Source organism: Prosopis cineraria, unplaced genomic scaffold (assembly GCF_029017545.1).
Source record: "Prosopis cineraria cultivar Desert tree isolate PC_DT_omini unplaced genomic scaffold, ASM2901754v1 PC9, whole genome shotgun sequence".
NCBI classification, from domain to species: domain Eukaryota; kingdom Viridiplantae; phylum Streptophyta; class Magnoliopsida; order Fabales; family Fabaceae; genus Prosopis; species Prosopis cineraria.
Genome location: NW_026555340.1, coordinates 25,517,670 through 25,542,322, shown reverse-complemented (window position 1 = coordinate 25,542,322; position 24,653 = coordinate 25,517,670). Strand labels below are relative to the sequence as shown.

General features: G+C 34.1%; 1 protein-coding gene and 1 pseudogene across 1 annotated transcript; one reads left to right on the top strand and one right to left on the bottom strand.

Moving 5' to 3' along the window:
- Positions 1–1,533: 1,533 nt before the first annotated feature.
- LOC129319713 (FIP1[V]-like protein) lies at positions 1,534–11,722 on the bottom strand. Its single transcript, XM_054964795.1, has 9 exons — positions 10,644–11,722; positions 8,279–8,532; positions 7,323–7,449; positions 7,120–7,188; positions 6,856–6,996; positions 6,483–6,584; positions 6,006–6,380; positions 3,403–5,097; positions 1,534–2,649 (listed from the first exon to the last, which is right to left on the bottom strand). Exons 1-9 carry the CDS (start codon positions 11,586–11,588, stop codon positions 2,092–2,094), a joined length of 4,266 nt encoding a protein of 1,421 aa, XP_054820770.1. The 5' UTR covers positions 11,589–11,722; the 3' UTR covers positions 1,534–2,091.
- Positions 11,723–18,608: 6,886 nt separating this feature from the next.
- On the top strand, positions 18,609–23,620 carry LOC129319307 (RNA polymerase II C-terminal domain phosphatase-like 4; annotated as a pseudogene).
- The last annotated feature ends 1,033 nt before the right edge of the window (positions 23,621–24,653 follow it).

Below are 24,653 nucleotides of genomic sequence, written 5' to 3'. Positions count from 1 at the left end.
TAACGCAGGAAAATTGTTGATTTTGATCCTTTTTATAGGATATATTAATTATTATGGGTAAACATAACTTTTAATCTTTATATTTTACTCGTGTTTTGTTTTTATTCCTTTTTTTTTTGTTTTACGTCCCTATAATTTTTTTTCATTATTTTTGACCTCTATGAACAAAGTATATGAACTTTAAAAAATTAAAAATAATAAAAAATAAAAATGTAAGGATCTAAAACACCTAAAAAACTGTAAGGACCAAAAGCAAAACGCGAGTAACATATAGGGATTAAAATTATGTTTACCCAATTATTATTATATCCATCTTTATCCTTCTGCCTTTATTATATGTTGGGAATGTTATTAAATGTTAAATATTTTATTTTTAATATATATATATATTTATATTGAATAGAAGTAAAGTTAAAAAATTTGTTGAATTTTTAAATAAAGTTAATGAGGTTAAATAAAAATATTAGAAGTAACTTATAGTTTAAAACGGGAGAGAGTATTGCTCACATCTTAATTATCAATCATCGATTAAATGTTTGAAAGATAATCAGAAGAGGACAAAATCATGGTGCAAAAGCCGCATCAGCAATTATTTCTTCTACCACAAAAAATAGGAATAAATCTTGTCGACTCAGACAAACGCTTGCATTGTAGCCATGAATATAATGTTCAGGAAAACAAATTGTTATTGTAATTGTAACTAGATTGTAAGACACGCTTTGCGCAAAGTCTAAGTATAACTTTGTATTATGTTGATAATTATATAGCATACGTCAACTCCAGTTTTAGTGTTCTAGACGTTGAATGAGAGTTCTCGTGCCCTTTTCAAATTGTTCAATAATTAAATAAATTTTACGTCCAGACAAATATTTTCATATTAAAAAAAAGCCTTGTCAAACTTCACATTCGAAATAGCACACGTTATTTTTACCATAAACAACTAAGTTGTTACATACAAAAAATAATATTTAAATTTTCAATTACTTGCTTAAATAACAAAAACCCCATCACGCATGTTAATTTTATTTGATAACATTCTAATGAGTATGCTTTTAGTAATTAATAAGAATTAACATGAGTTGAGGCAAGATCTGGAATGCTAGATTCCCCGCCTCTTTATTTGATATTTTCTCGGTCTTTTGTTTAGGCTTCAACGTCCAGTGCTTGTAACTACCAATATTTGGAATTTCGAAAGTCCCACGGAGTACAATTACTAAACATTATGCGGGTGAGTTAAAAACATGATTTTCTGATCAAACATTCATCCGAACCCACATTTATTTATTTATTTTCACAGAAAGTCAGGTTGAAGAGGATTATTTGCATTGCTGGTGAAAAGTTAAAAAAGCATTTTGTATTTGCAAGCGTGCTTCCTTAAACTTAAATAGTACGATGAGAGAGATTTATAACTGGCAAGATTTTGCTGCTACTTTTTTTTTCTACCTGTTCATATTCCACAACAGTTACATTCCCTTCCTGACTTCACTATATAGGATTTCTGCTGTAACCCTAAACAGGCACTATCCTACAGTGTTATGATCGGAAAGAAGAATAAAAGTGATATAGTAAAACAGTTGCCAGAGCTTGTTCATAATCTACAAGACTAGAACAAAAGACAGGCGCCTTCGACATCTTACAACGGTCCTCCGCCAACCAGGACGCTTCCTGTTTTTTCTTTTCAATACTCGGACCTGCCAGGGCCACAAGAGGTGACCAGTATTAGGCTCATGCCTCATCATCCATGTCAATGGTTTCTGGATGCATTTGTATCCGACCCTAGTCAAATTCCCAACACAATCCTCAGCCGAGATCAGAAAAATGTGTCACCTATTACAGTGACCAGTTCCAATTTTACGTTTTCACCTGTATATACATATAGTATAATGCATATGTTGGAAGAAGCATGGTTACAAAAATGACATTACAACTGAAGAATTACAAATCATCTGAAACCCTAACGATGCCATCTTCTGATCTTCAACGTAGATATTGCATGGCTGGCTAGCTGGGGTTCTAGGTTTGCCAGAACTAGGCCGATGCCTAGGTAGATTTTTGCCAAAGCAATGGTGGGATCCTGTTTTTTTCCCCCATTTAGTTACTGATCCATCTTCTTTTTCGTGCTGGTCGTTCTTGTTTGACTTCTGAATCCACAGTATTTTCACTTTTAGCAGAAGGCAATGGTTCGCTCTCCAACTTTTTGATAGTCAGAGCCTCTTTCTCACTTGGCATTGGGAGCTTGAACCGCTCACTGCGTTTCTTCAACTTCTCAACTGTGTCAATGTGCCGATCCCCAGATCCCTTAGGATCAGCATCTTTGCTTTCCATATCAATGGAATCCTTTCCTTCAGCTGATGCGTTGTGTTGGTTTTCGACAGTCTCAACTGTTTTGGCAGATTCATCCACAGGTTTCCCAACTCCAGAAGACGCATCATTGTTATCTTTATCAATGTCTTTGAACTTCAGGGAAGATGATGGCTTGCCAGTCACACTGAAATCCCTTTCCTTATGACTCGTCCAGCGTTCCAATTTAGATCTTCCTCTACGAGATTCATGTTGTTCATCATCTGATGAAATGTCTTCCCGGTGTTTTCTGGAAGGATGATGCCCTTCTTGCTCAGTGCGTCCTTCTTCAATGGAGACTCTTGAGCTCTTCACAAGCAGGAAAAAATATACAATACCAACAATAATGATAATGGTATTATAAAATCTAAAAATCAACAAATTGCAAACAAACAACAGAAATGAAGTTTGACTGACTTAAGATAAACAATTAAAAAAGAAAGGTCCTACAAATTAGGCATAATAGACATTCTCTGGAATTTAGCGACCTGAACACATTCAGACTACTATGTAAAACACCAATCAGCCAACTAGCATATTTAATCTCAGTGGTGAGCCCTTCAAAGTGTAATGTTGGGGTCCTAAGTTCAAATACTGGTATAAAAATACGCAAAAAAAAAAAAAACAAACAAACAAACAAACCAGATAGCCACCTGAAGTTAGTTCAGGTGGCAAGTGTGGGGTTGGTTGCGGGTAAAGGTCAAGGTTCAAGCCCTCCTAATGTAACAAGAAAAAAAGTCTACTCTTCAAAGTTGACAATGAAAATGGGAAAAATAAGGCTCCTCATGTCATTGAGTTGGGCCAGTATAATTCAGGCAAGTGTAAAACTAGCTTTTATTTATCATGCCTACCCTGCCATACAAATATTTGGACTTGAACGGAATTTAATTTGGAGAAAACATGCCACATATAAAAATTTTATGGCCAGCATCAAATTTTAAACTTCCAATAACTTTAGATTATCAGGATCTTCTACTCAGTTACATAGAGACAGATCAAATCCAAGAAAAAGAGAGCTTTACTTTCCAGAGACTTTCACATTTTTACAGATAAGCAATATACCTTCCTGTTGGTCTGACCACTTTGATCTTCCTGATTCCTCTTGGACAGACTATTATGATCGCTGAGATCAGATTCTTTGCTTCTCCTTGTGCCCTCTTTATGCCTTTTCTCATTAACTCTTTGGTTATCTGAAACAGTAGCAGCACGATCACCACGACTACTTGACCTTTCCTGCCTAGATCGCTTTTCCTCACTGCTATAGTGATTTCCACGGGTATAAGAATCCTCACGACCCTTATGATGAGGACTTTCATCTCGAATTCGATCCCTTCTCTTCACTTGTTCACTAGGCCGCGTTGCATCTCTAGATTGGTACTCTTTCACAGAAGCTCTGTGCTCGTCTTGAGCCCTAACATGGCCAACCCATGATTTTTCTTCAGCACCTCGTCCACTTCTTACAGAACTCCTTCCCTCTTCTCTTTCACGCTTTGATGGATGTTCTTCATGAGATTGTTTTGCCCTGTGCCACTCCTCCTTATCTCTCTGCCTATCAGACCTCTCCTTCAGTAGTAATCCGTCATCCTTCTGCCTTGAGGCATAATGATCATCTAAGTTGTCTCTACTTCTTTGCAGATCATTTCTCTTCCGTGGATCCAACACTACATCTCTTTCTCTCCTACGCCGACTGCCACTCTCCCTGTAGCCATGCAACATATCTTCTTTATCAATATGCTCCCTCCTAAGATACTCCTCATCCTTCCTCCTCTTGTTATGGTAATCTTCCATAGCTTCATACCTACTCTTCAAGCCATCATCTTTTTCCCAGTATCCTGAGTCCCTTAACCCTATATCCTTATCATAGGGAACCCTATAACTACCATTATCCAACTGTTTTCGTGAATAGAGGCTATCATCTCTGTCACTTCTCTCATTCTCTCGGACCTTAACCCTATCCCTCTTTCTTGCTTCATCATTTCTGCCCCTTCTGCCATAGGGATCATCATCTCTGCGGGCCCAGGCAATGTCAGAGCCGTCCCTATCTTTTTGCCTGCCAAATCCATCAGCCTTCATGTGCAATTGATGCGCTGAGCTAGGATGCCACTCTTTGTAAGGGTATGATTCCTCTCTGCCTTTAGGCAGTAGGCGATCTCTTTCAGGTTCTTGCCTTCCGTCATGCTCTCTTCTATGGAGATCATCATGTTCATTTTCATCAGAGGGCCGTCTATTTGCACCCAGACGTGCTGACTGTGCATCCTGAACTACTTCCTCCTCATAACCATCCAGCCGCTTCTGATAGCCCCTGCTCCTTACTGAACTTGCTTTGCTGTTATCACTACTTCTTGCTGCTCTTGAGTTCTCCCAATCATCAACTTCATCAAGTACAGGTTCCTCATCTTGAGATGTTAATTTCTCTGGCTTCCCATCACAGCTCTTAAGGGTATCTCTTTTGTCCTCTGCATTAAGATCCATTTCCTCCTTCTCTATTTTGGAACTTTCACCAGCCGTCCCAGGCTCATCAAGATTAGCATCCTTATCCCCAACACTAGACTCCCTTGCATTCTCAGCCATAGGAGATGACAAGTGTGCATTATCTCTCCTTTCCATGCTTTCATCAGAATCTTCTTTTTTATTGTCATTAATTTCTCGACTAGGAGTTATACGAGAACTTGCCTTTCTTCTATCTGCCTGTAAATAGAAAACCCCAGATGGTAAATAGGTGAAGATGCAAAATACCAAACCTATTAGTTTTGAACTTCAACTTTAACAAGAGATCCCAGAATATGCAAAGAAAATAACAAAGATGTCCTCTTTAAAAGAAAGATTCAGAGAATACATTTTATGATCTTACAATTGAGAAGGCAATAATTTTAACAGGAAAAAATCCCCTACATCTAAATGTGGGTCTATCGCCTTTCTTCTTAAACTCTATGACCCCATACATGTTTCATCGTGCTCTAGATCATGTTCAAATATCATTCTTCCATGCACAAACTGCAACTCAAATAATTTTGATGAAATGAAAATTTCATGCAAAGAAATATCCATCTAATAACCTATTTTTGTCAATAAAGATGTTGCCCCCACAATAAATAAAATCTCTTGATCACTACAAACTTTCAACACAAACTAACAACTTAATTGCATTTTTTTGTGTAACAAATCTAGTATATGGCAATACTGACTAATCTGGAATCAAGCCATGTTAAACCACAATTGGGTGGAGGATCTCCCAACATGGTTTTCTCCCCTCCCAATCAGAGTTATGCCTTGGGATTAACTTGTAAGTTGAAAATGTAATGTGTCCCAAGCCAGAATCACAGCAAAGGGTAATAAATAAGACAGCAGCAGCAATAAATATGAGAGGAAAATACTTAGATTTTGATATTAATGAGATGAATAACCGAATCAGATGTACAAGGGGACTCTGATTCTGGCCCAAAACCCTATTTCCTCTAAAAGATGATAAAACACTCCAGCAACACAGATTACAAGCTTCAATACAAGAGTCTCACTCCCACTGGCATTCGAGAGGCCAATCTAACTTCTAGACTAGTTCAAGTATTTCCACTAGAGTTATTCTTCCCCTTTGACTTCCTCTAATATGTCTTAGGAAAATAACGGGCCCTATCAAATGCAATACATATTGACAATGCACAATTCTATAGGCAAATAATCAGGACTTCTTCATACCTTTCCACATCAGAGGAGACAGAATTGCCGCCACTGGGTCTAGGAGTTTGGTCCCTAGTACTAGTGCAGTTGACTGATTCTTCCTGAGAGAAAGGCAGAGTTTCACCTCCTTCAAGCACGTCAGCAGGTGGGGACTTCTTGAATGTCATTCTTTTTCCAGCAAGGTCTCTCTTTCTACTACTATAATCTTGAGGAAATCCATCAAAATACTTATGCTCCACATTTGGAACCTCGTCAACAACATCCTCCTCTTCAAAATCATCTCTCTGGGGCTCTCCTCCCTCATATTGATCTTGAACAGCAATCCCTGCAGAGGAATCATCATCGGCAGAATCCTGCAAAACAATCTGTGCACACAAATACTTTCAGCCATGAGTGCAGGGCAGATATGCAACATAAACATAATTATCCAATTGCATCATAGGCTGAACCACAAGAGGATCAATTACCTCAATGATTGCATCTGAATCACGGATTCGTGGAGGTCGAGTGTCAATGGAAGGAAGGCGTTCACCAAGACCACCTTCCACCTGTATTGCTCTCCCAGTTGGCTGGGGGACAATAAATTAAAATATAAGATACAGAGACTAAATGGGAAATGAAAGGGCGATAAACCTTCTATTGTTTGGCCTTAGAGAGCAATAGATCTCAGCACATATATTTAATGCTATATCAATCAGCTACATGCAGGCTAAGTGGAAAATAATAGGCCCCAAAAAGTTGCAAAATCTGGCCTTCATGAGAGAGAAATTCAAAAACGGTGTATTTCTTTTTAAGATAAAAGAAGTGCAAATGCAAAACAAATGTGAGAAGAAGACATACAAGTGGTGGCCTCACACGCCCAGAACCTTTTCCAACATCACTTTGTCCAGCATCTGACTTTACAGAATTTGTATTTTCCGCATTGACTTCACGCATACCAGTTGCTGCAGCTAATTCAGGGGGCAAATCTGGGTCATACTCCTGCAATGACATTGACTCAATGAATTGGATGTTTCTAAAAAAAAAAAAGTAGAAAAAAAAGACAGCACACGCCATGAAAAATGGGATAACAGGTTCTTTAAAAGATGCAGTGTCAGCACTAACCTGCTCCATTCTGCCACTTTCATATACACGGATTTTGCTTTGCATTGTAGACTCTAGGCGCAGTTGTTCCTAGAAAGTCAAGCATTAAAAGGAAAAAAGAGAGAGAGTAAAAGTCTCAGTCCACTGTTCTCACTAAATTTCTTTCTTTTTTTTTATACAGTTCTCACTAAATTTCTAGAGAATGTTAACATGAAAAATTTTACCAGCTGCTTGCAGTATTCTTTCCAGGTCTCCTCAATCAAACCAAAGTTGAAAAAGTCTGATGTGTCAACACCAGGATATTTCCAAGGCTTTTCCTCAAAACTATCAATATCAACATCAAATATAGTCCTGAAAGTTACAGGCAAGTTTAGATAAGCACTCATCAGATGTTAACAACTGATAAATTTTACCCAAATAGAAAGATGGAAGAAAATTAATCGAGATTAAAGCATCATACATATTACATGAAAGATTTAGCCTTCATTTAAAACCCCAACACAAGAAGAATTCAAAGATGCAAGGAATACTGGCTTCACACAGTATAAATTTGTAATTATTAGTGAGACATTTCTCAGAAAATTTGTCCATCCAGATGCAAGTGCATGGACAATAATGAAACCAAACAAAAATAGCAGTGATATTGAAAATAATCAATGAAATAAGTAAAGACAGAAAGAGGAAGTAAGGAAGGTGGGACAGAAAAACAGAGAATTAAACTGACAACGTATCTGATCTGAACAATGTGCAAAGCCATAAGGCCATGTATAATGAAGCCTAAAAAGAAAATAAAAAAATAAAAAGAAAAATCACCAAACAAATAAATGTCAGAAAATACATAAATCTTGAACAACTCTAAAAATTCTAAATGATCTAGAATTTCCTACTCCTAAAGTAAATCTTCTACAATTTCATCTCCCCCGGTACTCTCTTCCCATTCTCCATGACTAACATAAAGCTCACCAACTTAACACATCAGCATTTCATGCTCATGGTAAGAATGATTTGATAGTCAAATGTACACGTTCATAAAAACCAAAATTCAAGGCAAGAAGACATAACGTGATTAACCTACTTGATTGCAGTCTACACCACCAGGAAAATGCCTTTAAGATAACAAATCATTGGATAAAAAATTACACGTTCATCCATGCATGCACATTAAGTCAATTAAATTTACTTGTGCGAGGGAAGAGTAAATTCCAGTCCACCACCAAAACCCCGCCCTGCTGCACTGTTGCCCCAAACAGGTAATCCAGGACCTGCATGAAAGCCTTTTTGCAAAGCAGCAGCACCTTTTATTCCAGGAGGTCTCCAGTCCCCTCTTCCACGACCAGCCATAGGAACCATGTTAGCAGGTGGACGGATCTGACCAGCAGATACTCCCGGGGCAGTAGATGCTCCAGGTATTGGCGCTGCACCAGGCCTGACATACTGCATTACAATGGAAAACAAATTAATAGATGAATTTAATAATGTATTGCTACGCATCTAAATATCAAGAATTATCTACACACTTGGAGGAAACAACTCCCAAAAGGTGCCTGGTGACAGAATGACTAAATTCTTCCCTTCTGAAAGAATATGATTGAAATTAAAGTATTTACAAAGTCCCACCACTATATGAAGATGGTCAAATCTTGCAGAGAACCCAGTTAGAGAGGGAATAGATTTTTTTCTGGAAATCGTTCACTCAAGTACATTAAAAGGTCACCAAGAAAACACAAACCCCGTAGAATAAGGAACAAAAAGTAATTTGATAATCCAAAACTTATGATCATCAAGAAATTAAACTCACCATGGAAGAAAAACACCACAGAACAAATTAAAACATCAAATCGATGATCCTTTGATAAAATCATTAATATAAAGGCAAAGTTGTAACCGAGCATTTCACAATAAATTACCACATAGGATATATACCTGTAAAAGGTAGCAACCCTTGCTTAAACATCACATACATTAGCTCTAGGCAGTATTTGGTTAAGCAAGAGATATGAGGAACATTTGCACATCAGATCATCCACTCAAATAACCATATTTTCCAAGTATTACAACTTAATAAAGTAACATCAATGATAAAAAACAGTATCCTAATCTCTTCTTTTTTCTCACTGTGTAGGACATAAACTAGGTGTGAAATTTACAAGTGGCTCCTAATACAACTTCCCTCAGCAACCCTAAAGCTTGTCACAATTCGTCAATTCAATACAATCCCGCTTTTTAAGCAAACCCATGCTTAATTTTCATAGGTTTCCAGTTTTTACAAGTGAGGATAGATAGAAAACATGAGATAGGTATGATTCTTGATTCTCATTCCGATAAACATGATATAGAAAACAGCCTCGTGAGAGAATGTTAAGCCAGTAGAATTGCTTCATACTCCCATGGGAAAGAGAAAACATGCCATAAGTTTATCATAATACTTAAAAAACAAAGAATGCTATTTGGTTGAACATTGAGCAGGTTAACCTGCAAACAACAAACCTTGGGTATGGTTGCAGCTTTATGCACCCATCCAAGAACAGTTAATGGAAAGGTAGTTATTCCAAGTATTGAGAGACGTCAGATGCAAGAGGATAATGAAGAGGGGGCGAAATTCAACTTATTATAGCATTTAAACATTCAAAATGCAATGGAAGAATCACCCAACAAGCAACCATGTTATCATGACTATGTAGTGAAACCCTTTATTTCCCCCTCTAGAAGCGCCTTTTATATACCTAAATATCTAGAAGAAGTCACACTTTTTATACATCATAAATAGGCTCACTTTTGACTCCATACAAAACACAAGCCCACAACCGAGCTGATAAATGCACTACATGCCTTCGTGGTCTTTCACAACCAAAAGGATAATTGAGGTACTAGGAGATAACCATGAAATATGACTTGCTTGCACATGACTATAACAAAGCACAATATCACCAATACTTTGCACTATGTTTGCCTGGTCCTTAAACCCATGTCTTAGCTAGGCAACTGATATAAATATTTAACTAGAGTGGGTAGCATTGTTCAATACTTGTGAATGATGTGACTCCCCACATTTTTATGTTTTACATTGATATATGATATATTAATTCTTTTCCACGTCTGTAAAGAGAGAGATATTCAACTTTCCGCGTGTGTAAGCCTCAATAGTTAATTTGGTAACAGAAGAAACATCAGAAAATCTTCTGCATTATGTAAAAGATGGCCATTTAAACTTGCAGCAGGCATTCTCATTTTATTGAGAAGCCCCGTAAAGTTGAACCCATTGCCTTCCAGGCTTTTATTTCTTCATCCAGATCATTGTTGTGTCAGCTGCTTTTTGACAGACATTCAGCTTTTCAAAGTTTTTCTCAACAAACGCGCATGAAAGAAACATTAATGTTGGCTACGTTAAAACCATAAAATTTTATTTCAATAACAAACGAAGCAACACATCACATCGTACAATACAAGTCTATATTGTTGAAATCTAATTCTTTATATAATACATGAAGGGGAACGAGAAACCCCAAATACAAGTAATTGCCTTTCAAGCAACACAAGACACTGACCTTAAACTGCGAATGAAATGGATGATACCCATGATTGCTATAACCAACTTTTGGCACCACTGTCACGCCCCCACTTGCTTTGGCAGAGTCACCCATATCCTTCCTCTCACTATCAGCGGGTTGCGCTGAGTTCTCGCCCCACTCTTGCACCTCAGTTGCCTGACTTGGGTCGCCATCTGCCACGATAACCAGCTCACTATCTTCATCTTCGTCATCTTCGCCCACCATTCCACCTCTTTCCATGTCCATATGATTATTCAACACTATCTGCAAATCATCCTCACTGTCACTGTCCCAATCATCGCCCTCGCCTCTGTCACCGCTCTCATTAAACCTTCCGGCAGCTTCACCGCCTGCTGCAGCAACCACACCATCAATATAGCCGCCAGCACCGCTTGATAACCCAGGAATAATTGGCTCGGAACCCACCTCTTCAATTCCATCACCGTCATCCTCGATGTCAAATTTTACATCCTTATCCGTCAAATCATCTCCTTTCACAGCAACTTCGCGGCGCACATCACCAATGCCAGATTCCTTACCGCGGTTCACATCCTGTAAAGCCCTACCAGCCGATTCCGCATCTCCACGTTCAATAACCTTAGCAGCCTCAACTGATTCATCTTCCTTCCCAGGTCCACGCTCGTCTATCTCATCGCGCCCGATCAAACCCGGCGCAGAATTGGAAGCTACAGCGCGAGCAGATTCTTCGACGAAGTCGTCCCGCTTGGGAGCTCCGGTTTGATCGGACGACTGGTAGGGAACAGCCGAATTAGGGTGAGAAGCTCCGTGGAGGATCTCTAGTCGATGGGTCTGGAAATTGAGATCGATTGAACCTGTGGCAGATGGGGGCGCAGAGAAAGACTGAGGAGCGGTGGAAGATGTCGGAGCAAAGGGTCGGAGGACGTCAGTGTATAAATCTCCGAACTCATCGTCATCTTCCATAAAAGAGGAGTTCTTCGGGAAGAGAGAGATTGAAACAGAGAAGAGTGAGATGGAACGAAACACAGCGATGGAGGAAGGTGTGCCTTGAGGAGGCAGGAGGGTTTTGAGGTTTGGCCTAGGCAAAGTGCACAGCAGCTTTGTTGTTGTTGTTATTGTTATTCCTCAGATTTACCATTCCAAAGCAAACTACAAACAGAAATTAACCATGGCCCAAACCCTGGCTTGGAAATTCTCCCACGAATGCCTGTATTTATTTATTTTTTTCATTCACTGATGTTGGCTCTTTGATAAAACGAAAAAAATCATCGATAGAAAAATAACAGTGAATTCATGACCAAAAAAAAAACATATATAATTATTGTCACTGTTTTCAAGGAAATATAATTATTATCACTGAAAACGGAAGACTTGGAAGCTACTATAAATAAGAAAAACGAAACACTCCTTTTTTGTTTAGAAAAAGCACAGATTTGAAATTGATAATGCTAGCAAATTATTATAAACGTGCTGACAATATTTATCTTCTTTAGATTGCCCAGAAAAAATATTTATCTTCTTTAAATTAAATATATAAAAATGCAAGGATTTAGTCTAGTTATTCTTTAAAGCCCAGTGAATGAATCTTTTCACGTTAAAAAAAAAAAAACTCTTAAATCCCATACAAAAACATCTAAATATGAAAAAAAATCTCATAAAGTCATAAATTATATTGGCATGTTGAAGTCTCATATTTTTCATCGTTGTTAATTTGTTATGTTATGGTGTGTTTTGATTAACAGGATTTGAATTTAAATTTAATCTAAATCTCTCAATTTGATATATAAAAATTTATCAATTTGATTCAAATTTAAATCCATTTATGATTGCAACTCCTTTATAATTTTAAATTATTTCTACATCTTAATCATTTGACGTTTCAAACATATTATTCTTTTCATATTTTCATTGTTAATGTCTTTATGATTCTCATATCTTCTCATGTGTCTCATTCTTATACCTCATCAATTAAAAAATAAAAATAAATTTTGCTATTTTCAATCTTTCATTTTCATTCTAAACCTCAACTCATCTATCTTCATCTGAAACTTTTTTAACTATTCAAATAATGAATTTTAAATACATAGATTTGAAATATAAAATTTAAGTTCAAGTCCATTAATTCAAACAAGTAATTGTTAATATAGTTACAGATGATAGTAGTTTGGACTCTTTAAATATCATTTCAGAATTCAATTATTAAAAATGTGTATAAAGAGTATTGTTTGGGAGATAGCAAATCCTTAAATCAGGTTCAAATTTCTTAAAAATTTGGTTTCATGATTGTTGGCTGTGGAAATACATCCTAAAAAACAAACAAAAAAAAGTTGTCAATATAGTTACTAATAAAGTTATTTAGTTGAGAGTATTAACAGCATCAATAAATAATACCAGATTTTAGAATGATTTTATAATTATAATTTTATAAAACTTTCATTTAATTAAACTCTTTCCGTGGGACTTGTGAGTGATTTTTTCCCTAAATCCCTTGCTTTGAGTTACTTTGGCGCCTTATGTTCTATTTACAAATTCGTTGAGAATATACGTTTAATCTGCAAAAGAGCTGAAGTAATTAATGAATCGAGGGTGATCGGACTTTAGGGTTTCGTTGTCCCAGAAGTGTTGATAATTAAGGATCAAGCAACTCTTAAGTTTGACTATTTGGTTTGCTTTTTGGGTATAAGTTGCTAGAAGTTAGATACATTAATAATAATTAATATCAACAATTAATAATTAATACTTCCTCACTTTCAAGTTATAAAATACCTTTAAATAATGTTACATATATAAATAAATTTTATTAAATATATTTTACAATTTTATTTTTTCAAGATCAAAATATAAAACTTTTAAAAGTACTCTCTATTTAATACCTCGTTTATTAAAAAAAATATTCAAGAGAGAAAAAGTACAATGACAAAGGTGATATTAAAAAATATTATTAATAAAATATTATTTTTATCAAAATGTCATACGTTTTGAGATATTAAAAATATCTTATAATTTGATAAATCTACATTGGCTAAAAGCAATCCATGCCCCCATGCACTAGGTTCTTAAAATGTGTGTGTGTGTAATTGAGGCGAAATTCTTTAACCTTATTCATCAATTTTAAAGTATGTGCTATTTTTGTTAACTATGAATTTATTCTTATTATCAGAGATAAAACAATGAGTACATAACAAAATAATAATGTGTACATAACATAATACACTTGAAATAACCTGCACTACCTTATTGGGCAAACTCAAGTGGCAAAAGAAAAGAACAACAAAAGAAAGAAATAAAGAAAGAAAAGCCTAAACTCAATTGCATAGCGTAAACACATGCAGTTAACCATATATGGAAAATTGGATCAAATTGGCAGGTCATATTGATAACCCTTTGAACTGGCCACTTGTCCAACTTAATTTTTCATTTAAATCACACGAAAACTAATACATCCTCAACAGGTTAAATGAGTTGGATAAGATAATATCTTTTCCTTTTGATATCTTTAAAGGAGAGTTGTTTTGGTGTCAAAAAAATAAAATCAGAATATCGACTTTTTTTTGCAGCTCCATCAATCTTTTTTTTTTTAGCCACTCAGCTCAATTTTCAGCCATCCATTGAAGATCCAAGAAAAAGAGATAAGCAACTAAAAAATAAGAGAAGAAATCAAGAAAATGAAGAACGAAAATGAAGGAAGAAGATACAAATCAACAACAAAGTTTTTCAAAAGGCAGGACTCAAATGCCTGATATTGTAGTCTCAATGTACTTTTATTTAATTAAATCAAAATAAGTAAATTTTATTACATTAATAATATTAACCATAAGAGTTTGCCATGAAATAAATAATTTATAAAAAATTTATATATCTTAATTTAATTGAAAACAATTACTTTAAATATATAAAACTAAATATATAAATTTGTTTTTTTTCTTAAAAGTGATACAATATCTTTTTGAATCCATGTCAATTCTTAAGAAGTGGCCGTAGAGCATATGGCAAAAGTTCTAAAGATTTTTTGTTGAATGCTCAATTATGACAGAAGTCAAAGAAGCTAGAAGGCTAAATCGAGTTATAAGTACAAGAGATTCATTGATAGTAAATATAAAAATATTGATTTTTTAAGAGAGGCACACACACTCCTTTGAATATTTAAAGTAAGACAAAATTTAAAGCTTTTTTTTTATCTTAAATATAAAACCAAACTAAAGTAATTAATACATTTTCCTAATTTTACCCTCTATTTATTTATTTTCATTTAAATTTTTAAATAATAATTTGTTAGGGTCTTTAATCATAAAAAAAATCGAAAAGTTAGATTTTTTTTTATAATTTCAAGATTATAACTAACATTTCATAAAAAGCATAAAATTTGTTAACTTCATTGTATATCAAAAACCAAATAGTATTCATTAAGCAACCAATCAATGACCATGTTGGTTGATTAACCTCGTGTCAAAATTTTTATCAACATCAACAATTAGTTGTTTTAATGATAATATTATCTTTCTTACTTAAAATAAGTTATGAGTTTGAATTACGTGGTTACATTTTAAAAGAATAAGTTTATGTTCATATTTTAATAATAATTTGTTTTATATTAATCCTTATTTATAAATAATTTATTTAAGTGGTCATTATATGTCATTCTCCCAAAATCAAAACTGTATTGTATTTAAGCAAATTCACAGTAGTGGTTTATATTTAAATCCTTTTTCAGGACTCTGGCCAAAAAAATAAAAATCCTTATTTAGGACTTATTTAAAATCTCTCATAAGAATAAATATTTTTCTCATATAATAATCACGTCTATCACTAGCAAACATTAAAACACTGCGCGATTCAATAGAAAAAACTACTTAAAAATCGAATTGGACTGCCGGTTTGATTGAGAATTACCTGTAAAAGAAAAATATTTTTTCTTTGTTTTTACCCTAAAAAATTCTCAAAATGTATATTTTTTAATTCTATTTTAATAAACCTTCTAAAATTATTATTAACCACTAACAATTTTTTAAATTTTTGGTCAATATTATATACTGACAAAATAAAATTTGATAAAAAAATATTGAATCTCATTTTATAAATATAATCTTGTATGAATTATAGCATTTTATTTTTAATGTGATATTTACTACATAAAATAAAAAATTATTAGATAGATCTATGAGTTAATTTGTTTAATTTTTTGCATTAGTTATTCAATTCTTACGAATCAATTTATAAGTTAATTTCTCAAATTTGTATGTCCTCATTCAAAATTTACGATTTAACAAGATAAAAAAACTCAAATTACCATCAAAGTTTAAATGTGTTATAAATATTAGGATATAATATGATTGTCTATTATCTTATCATATCTTTTAGCATCTTCATTGTTTTATAATATCTCTTATCATCATCAGTTTGTGTTTTTTTTTTTTTTGGTTGTTGTTGATGAGATTTGAGTGACATACTTTTGCCTATAAATAGAGGATATGTAACACACCAAAATTTTTTTTTTAAATAATTTAACTCAACCATAGTTGGGTTACAGCCACCCAACACATTTTTATATCAATAATTTCAATATAAAATATTTTATAATTGGCTTCAACTCACACACTATAACATTTCAGATAAATTTTTACCTCCCACATGCCATTAGGCTAAATCACATTTGTCCATCCTTATACTCCCAACAAGTAAACTAAGCAATTTAGTCAATTTTCAACACAAGCCAGTTATTTGGCCTTATAATCATGCCATTTTAACTAATCCAAAGTAAACCAAATATTAAAATTACAGTCATCCAAATTGTACCAAAAATAGAAATAGTTTGAAAGGCATGATTACATTTATATATTCATATAATTGACAATAAACAAAAAGCCCTAATATTGGCAATATAACACATTATAAATCATAAATTAAATACCCAAAAGAGATAGTGGATCTATACCACTAAGCCTCTGGGACTCCTCCACGTGTCACTCGTGGCTCTTCTCCTGAAAATTGTTAACCACATAATGAGACTCAAAAGTCCCAGTAACCAAAGCCAATTTATGATAGTGTATACAAACAGTTAAGTGTGTGTTTACTAAGTGAGAATTAAAAATAATATAATTTCAATAAATATAAGAAATATTACAATACACACAAACAATCATCCTTATATCCCTCCATTAACCTCGAGCCGTAGCCCTCACTCGGTGCTAAATTACCCGGCCAAAGGTAGATTAGCCCGAGCCCTTACAAGCCACCTATTGAGCTCCAATAGGGGCGTACCACGTGGCACATAAATACAACAACAATAGCAAGTCTCCCAACACCTCCCACAATAATTAAACAAATTCATAATAATATTGCACAATTATACAATATTACAAAATTCATAATTTTCTCAATAATCACCCAATTAACAAGAAGTAACACTAATCACAAATTAAAAGCATGGTTACCTTGTGGCTTTTTCAATAAATTATTCCTTAAAATTTCTCTCTCACCACAATCTTCACCAATAATACAATCTACAAATAACATATTATTTATAAATATTAGTTTCAATTTTTGAAACTAATAAAATAATTCTAATAATAGAATTAAAAATATAACATAATTCCTAATCTCAATCTTAATACAAATCTATAGTTAATACTATTAAGTATAATTTTTAACTCCTCTTTTAATTATCAATAAACATTAATAATCTAAAAATCAACTTCTAAACTAATTTTTATTATCAAAATTTTCTTTTTATTTCATAAATTCGTACCTAAAATATTCAAAAATTAAAAATTGAGTCTCTAGCTTAGAATCATAATCCTATAGCCATAATAATCATCTAAACCTCAATAAATCAACATATATTTTCAGATCTAGTTTAGAATTTGATCCATAAGCCATAGATTCAAAGATCATCAATAAATTTATACTCTAGAACATTTATTATACTACTGACAGCCTCAAAAATCATATTTATTCAACATAAATTCATCCCTCTTCCAGATCTTAAATTTTCTACCACTACAAACTCAGAAATCAAAGAAAAAGGATGACTAAGAAAAAATTTTAGAACACTTACTTAGTCTTGAAAAGCTTAAAATCACACCCTAAATATCCTATTAAAAACTCTTACCTTAAAAATTTAGATATTTCACACCGGTGACTCGCGTTCTCTCCGCCTCAGCTCGCGCGCAGAAATGAATGAGGAAATGAAGGAAGGTGAGTTTTTATAAAAATTCAGTGGGTCCCACACATTTTTTTTATTATTTCGTCTTCTCTCTCCCCCCTTTTTTATTATTATTATTTTATATTTACTATTCATGCGGCGCCGAAAGCAAATTCGTTTTCTCTTCTTCTTCTTTTTTTTTTGGCATACCCTTTCCCCTCTTTTTATTATAATAATAATTTAATATTTTTTTTAATTAATTTTTTTTATTTTTAATTTATAATTATATCCTAAGTTAAATTTAATAATCATCTCCTACTAATTTATTTAGCTCTAAATATTTTTTAAATTTTTTTATTAATCCAAATTAACTATTAAAATTTAAATTGGGATGTTACAGGATATCTTGTGTTTATTTTACACATTGAAATAATAAAAAATTTACATTCCCTTGTTCTCCTCTTCTCTCAACCTTATAGGTTTCTCTCAAGCTCTTTTTCTCTCCATCTCTATTATTTATAATGAAATGGTTAACCTTTGAATTTGTTATTTTTAAATCTCCACAACTTTTTAAATAAAGTAAAATTAGAATTATAACCAAGAGGGCTAATTCTAGTGCAATAAGCTAGTTTCTTAACGGGTAGAAAACTAATGTTTGAATATTTATTAGATGAGATGCTTGAGCCCCGCACCATTGCCTTGATATTTTTAAGCAATAAAATAAATTAAAATATTAAAATCATGCAAAATCTATACATCTTTTCGTTTTTGTTTATTTATTGACTCATAATTCAATTTTATTTTGTTCGAACTTTTAAAATATTATTGTTCACTTCGCCACCGTGAGCTTCCCGATCTCAAGCTTATCCCATCAGCGATTTATTTCTCCGTTGGGTCTCGTCGACGCTCTCTTTCCCCGTAGGCCATTGTCATTGCAGCTTTGGAAGTAGTATTTGCTCTTTTAGGTGTTCCCCCGTCGTTTTTTACTTTTCTATTTTCACTGGTTCTGATCTTAGCCCTATGTTAGCCTTAGAATTGCCATAATGTTTGTGCCTTCTCAGATATTATCAAATATTGGTTTTTATGATCAATCAAAAACATCTTTGCACTAAAACCTTCTCTCTCTGAAACTCGATGTCTTCTTTCAACCTTCAATGGCTGAAAGTCAGAAACACATTTCGCTCCAAATGTTGGTGCTATGAGTCTCCACTTGTCAAGCTTCTATCGCCATGAGTCGTTTGTGTTATTAACAACAATATATGGCAATTGCTAAGACGAAATCTTGTTTGCTTTTAATAAATCAGTCCGCTGCGCACTAAAACTGATCCCCCTTTTCCACTATGATTCTGCGGTCCAGGTCCCGTGGCGGTGGTGACGTACTGGTGCAACTGGTGCAGAGTCCAATAAAATGGACCTGGATGAACAAATGCTGTTAAAGTGGTTGGAATGTGCTTTGTTGAATGAACCGTTGAGCGAATCTTTACAGGAGCGAAGCAGTCAACCTACTGTGGTGGATAAACTCGGAACTATATTCAATAGGCAAACTCTGGTGAAAGATAGTGTGAGTTTAGAATAATCAAGGTTGAGTGGTACCAAACATTGTATGGATGTCAAGGTTGTGAATGAAGTTTCGGCTAAAGTGGAAGGAACTCATACGGCCACTCCTAATGCAAACAAACGAGTTTAAGCATTGATATTCACTTCTTCAAACACGTCAAATTTTAAATAAACATTTACTTGCAGATTTTAAATAAGAATTGATAGAAACTGATTGCTGCATATTAAAAGTATGTATTGCCCTACTGGGTCACATGTGATCTTATTAGTTGCTTGTATTGCATGTTATTGACCAACATACTATGGAATTAGTTTGCCAATGTTTCAAAATGACATTACAGACACTTTTGTTTGAGAAAATCAACTTTGAATCTGTAATTTATTTATTTATTAGTATTATTATTATTATTTACTTCTGCTTCTTATCACTATTTACCAGCTGGTGACATAAGCATTGATCTACGCTTAAGTCAGACTTAAAAAAAGAAACATTTACTTGTAGATCTCACCCTTTTAGCAGTAGATACTGGAAACTGATTGTTGCATCCAGTATAAAAGTATGTACTACCTACCAGGTCACCCTTGGTCTTATTGACTATACTGTTATTTATTGACCAACACCATGGAAGTGGATTGCCAGTGTTTTGAAATTATAGTACAGACATTTTCGTTATGACTGCAAAGTGAGAGAATCAACTTTGGGCACGTGATTTCATTTCTTTTACTTCTCATCACTTTTTATTGGTTGGTGACATCAAGGTATCCCTAGAGTATGAATCTGCTTTCTTATTTGAAGATGAATAATGTAATATGTAATTTATTATGTCTTCTTGAACACAACTTGAATCCAAGGTCAGCTTATATTCTTTTTGCATGATTTCTTTACAACCCTGTTTCTGAAAGGTGAATGACAATTTAATGTCTTGTTTCTGCTTGGAATTTGATGCCTATATTGGGTATATTTGGGAAAACCATTCTTTGTCGAATGCAACCAATATGCTGGATTAGCTGTTTTAAAAAATTTATGTGAGATTTTCTTAGTGATTGCTTCTTCACTATCTGCTTATTTCATATTTCAGCCTTGCCAGGGATAGGGATACATCTTTTTACACTATTTTATCTTTAGGAAATATGCAAATTCATCTGTTTAACATTGTCTTGTGGACGTTGTACCTTTACATTACACTAAGAGAAACAATGTCTTACAAAAAATACTTCATCTTTCTTGTTAGATTAATTGCTTTGATATTCCTTATAAAAAATATTTGCATGTGATGTTTTATTGGAGAACCTAATAGCAAATATCTATATAAGTTTTGTCCTGATATAATGTTATGGTTTTGCTATTGTTTTATATTTTTGTCAAGTTATATTGATTTATGCATCAATTTGTTTCAATTTATAAATTGATGCAGCTTTAAAAGACGTAAAGTTGAAAGCAGAGAGGAGACAAAGGCGTCTACTCCAGAACAACTCAACAAGAACAGTGAGTTTGATGGTCTTATTTGTTGTGTTCATTTACTTTGCTGAGCCTAGTAGGAATTTCTTTATGCATTACTTTTTTTAGAAAGAAAATTATAATATAAGAGATAATGCAGTAACATTTTCCTCTTAGCTGCACTCAGTATTTTATTGTTTGTTGTTGCAGATATAACTGTGAAGGAAGATGTATGCATGCATCCTGGCTCATTTGGAGATATGTGCATACGCTGTGGGCAAAAATTGGATGGAGAATATGGTGTGACATTTGGGTACATACACAAGGTACGGATAGAGAACTCCTTTTTTGAATTTCATGTCTTGATTAGCTGGCGATATTACTTGTGACTAGAATTCTGATGGAATTATTTTGAATTTACAGGGACTGAGACTTCATAATGAGGAGATATCTAGATCGTGCAATGAGGACATGAAGAATTTGTCACGCTGCAAAAGTTGTATTTGGTTCTTGATCTAGATCACACATTACTGAATTCTACTGAGTTTGTTGATTTGAACTTAGAAGAGGAGTATTTACTGAACCAGACAGATTCTTTGACAGGTTATTATGTTACCCGTATGCATGATAATTACTGCTCATATTTTATATAATGGTTTTAGTTATGCATAATGCATAATTTTTCATTTTAATACACCTTTCTTGTTTTTAGTGAATATCAAGAAATCTACCTTGTTGACTGTATTTCTCATTGTAACATAGAAGTGACCTTATACTTGGAGACCATGTTATTTTTACCCTTGCCGGTGAAGAACAAATGTGTCCTTTTTTTTAACTATTGTGTTTGAAAATTTTCAAAAGTACTAATATGCTTATGCAGTCTCTGTACAATTTGATAGTTAATACCACTTGGAAATCTTATCTGACAAGCTCTGTGAACTATCAGAAAATGAAGACTTCATTTTTTTGCTGAGACCTTAGGGTATTTTTGCTATGCATTTAGCAATTGGCGTCTGTCTCATAGGAAAACACAACTTATGAATATATTCACATGTTATATGAATTCTTACTTTGATAAAGCAAGACATGTCAGACTTGTGATCATCTTAGTTGTATGAATTTATTTTTTGACGTGCCTTGCATGATTTCATTTCACCTTTAATTTCCTGGTGTTTTCATCATTTTTCATATATGTCGCCTTTCTAAATCTTTGCATGGTAAAATTTATAGATGTGTCTAAAGGCAACCTCTTCAAGATGGATTACATACATATGATGATCAAGTTGAGGCCTTTTGTCCGCACATTTCTGAAAGAAGCAAGTGAAATGTTTGAAATGTACATATAAACCATGGGAGACTGGTCCTATGCCTTAGAGATGTCTAAGCTGCTTGATCCTAAGGGAGAATACTTCCATTCTAAGGTGATTTCTCGAGATGGTGGCACTCAAAAGCATCAGAAGGGTCTTGATATTGTCCTGGGGCAAGAAAGTGCTATCCTCATTCTTGATGATGCAGAAAATGTAAGCAAATTCCAATTCACTGACTTGTAATTTTGATCTACATGATTGGCATGTTTGTATGAATGGATAGTTGTCCCTTGTGGAAGTCTCTTCAAGAGTTTTTCCTTAGAAAAAGGCTTATTTACATTGGTATGAAATTATGAAAGAATTGAATGTCTTGTAGCTACATTTCTCTGTTTTTTTATCAAACTAGTCAATGATAGAACAAGGGGGAAAAAAACTTGCCCAGGATGCTAGTATGATGACCATTATCTTTTAAGATACTACTATTCAATGTGGTTTTTATGATGTAAAACCATTTTTCTTTCTTGTAGTCTGTATGGAAATTGTTTGCTACTTCTGATTTTAAAAAAAGTTGTCTGGTACTTGTAGGCATGGATGAAGCATAAAGACAATCTGATAGTGATGGAAAGATACCAATTTTTCGCTTCAAGTTGCAATTTGGTTTCAATTGTGAATCTCTTGCGGAGTCAAAGAGCGATGAATGTGAATCTATTGGGGCACTTGCAAGAATTCTTAATGTTCTTAAGCAAGTCCATCACACATTCTTTGATGTATGTTACTTTCATTCTGTCAATATTTGGCAATTTCTGATATACATTGAACTAATGGACCTTGGATTGGATCCTTTTATAGGAACTTGGAGACAATCTTGCAAACCGAGATGTGAGGCAGGTTGTTAATGAAGTTGCTATTAAACTGTGTTGTTGATATTGTGTACTTATTTGATCTAGGATTGTTTTAAGCGAGATTTGCTTTGTTTTGTCCGAACATATTTGTACAGGTGTTGAAATCTCTAAAAAGTGAAGTCCTGCAAGGATGTGTGGTTGTATTCAGCCGAATCGCTCATGCCATGTTGCCAACGCTCGGTGACATGGCAGAACAAATGGGGGCCATGTGTCTGACGAAAGTTGACCCCTCAGTGACACATGTAGTTAGCGCTGATAAGGGAACTGAGAAGGCACGTTGGCAATGAAGGAGAAGAAGTTCCTGGTTGCTCCTAGATGGATAGAGGCTGCGAACTATCTCTGGCAGAAGCAGCCTGAGGAAAATTTCCCTATAAGAAAGAAGCAGTAGGGGAAGACTTATATTTTTTGTGGTGTTGATGACATTTGTTTTGTTTTCTCCTTTTAATTGGATTCTAGCTTGTTTTTTATGCACCAGATCCTCTGTTATACAAGATTCTGATTGTGGATAGAGGCTGCAAACTTTTTGCCAGGAGAAGCAGCTTGAGGAGAATTTCTATGTCAAAAGAAAGCAATATTGGCCTTTTCATTGTACCAAACTATTTTTCATTTATGGTGATTTTGTACATGTTCATTCATTATAACAATTTAGTTCATTGGCATTAAGCATCAAGCATCCTTTTAAGGGGTAGGGTTGAGTAAAGTGAGAATAGAAGTTCAAGATTCTAACCTTTTGATGTAACAAGTTAACAACTAATAAAATCAATTTGATTGGAATTAAATCGATTATTTGTTTAATAAACATGTGAAAGGGATAAAAGGGAAAAGTAAGTTTCTTATCCTTATAAATATATAATAACGTTTATCTTTTTAATTTTTAACGTTAAATACAAATATTCTTGTTTTGGGTTTAGTGGATTTAATCTTGAAGATGCCTTTCATGAGTTAACATAAAACGTTAAAGAAGCTTTCTTTGGAGGTTACTTTGAAAAGTTTGACCTTTAAGCCCCGTTTGGTTGGGTGGGAGGGGAGGAGAGGAGGCTCTTCCCTCCCTTCATTTGGTTAGGAGGAGGGGAGGGGGAATTTTTAAAATTTTTCCTTCCCTCCCCTCCCCTCCTCCTCCTCCCCTTCCCTGCCCTCCTCTCCCCTCACCTCACCTCCCCTCTCCTCCCTTCCCCTCGAATCAAACAGACTCTTAATTTTCTTAAAGCTTTTACATTTATTTGAACCAAACAGCAATAAATTACCTCCTTTTATTTAAAAGATTTTCTGTCTCTCTTAACTTTTCTCGTACCAATTGACCGACTATATTATTTCTTTCAAACTTCATTTTACTCAATCATTTGTTCATGAGCAAAAATAGAATGTGGGTTTAGGACTTCGATAAAGAACTTTATTCATTACTTTCAAACGATATGACCTTCCATAGTCTTAATATCACCTTGTCATGTATTTATAAATATTTAAATCTAAATATGCATAATATTTTAAAAACAGTTTACATTAATTTCGAGTTGACTATGATTAGACACAATTAGAGCTGTATATGGATAGAGGCGGGCTTGGCTTCACCTCAACTCGATGCAATAATTTGGGTAGGGTTTGACCCAACCCAAAACTATTTTTAATAAATATTTTTAAAATTATGAAGATAATTTTTCATCAACAAAAAATATAATTAAAATT

Excerpts from the sequence above, each read along its gene's own strand:
- LOC129319713 (XM_054964795.1), bottom strand. The coding sequence starts at position 11,588 with ATGGAAGATGACGATGAGTTCGGAGATTTATACACTGACGTCCTCCGA. Across the intron at positions 5,098-6,005 it reads AAGTCCTGATTATTTGCCTA|AGTTCAAAACTAATAGGTTT; the intron begins TAGAATTGTGCA and ends TGTTAAAGTTGA. Across the intron at positions 2,650-3,402 it reads GTGGTCAGACCAACAGGAAG|AGCTCAAGAGTCTCCATTGA; the intron begins GTATATTGCTTA and ends CTGCTTGTGAAG.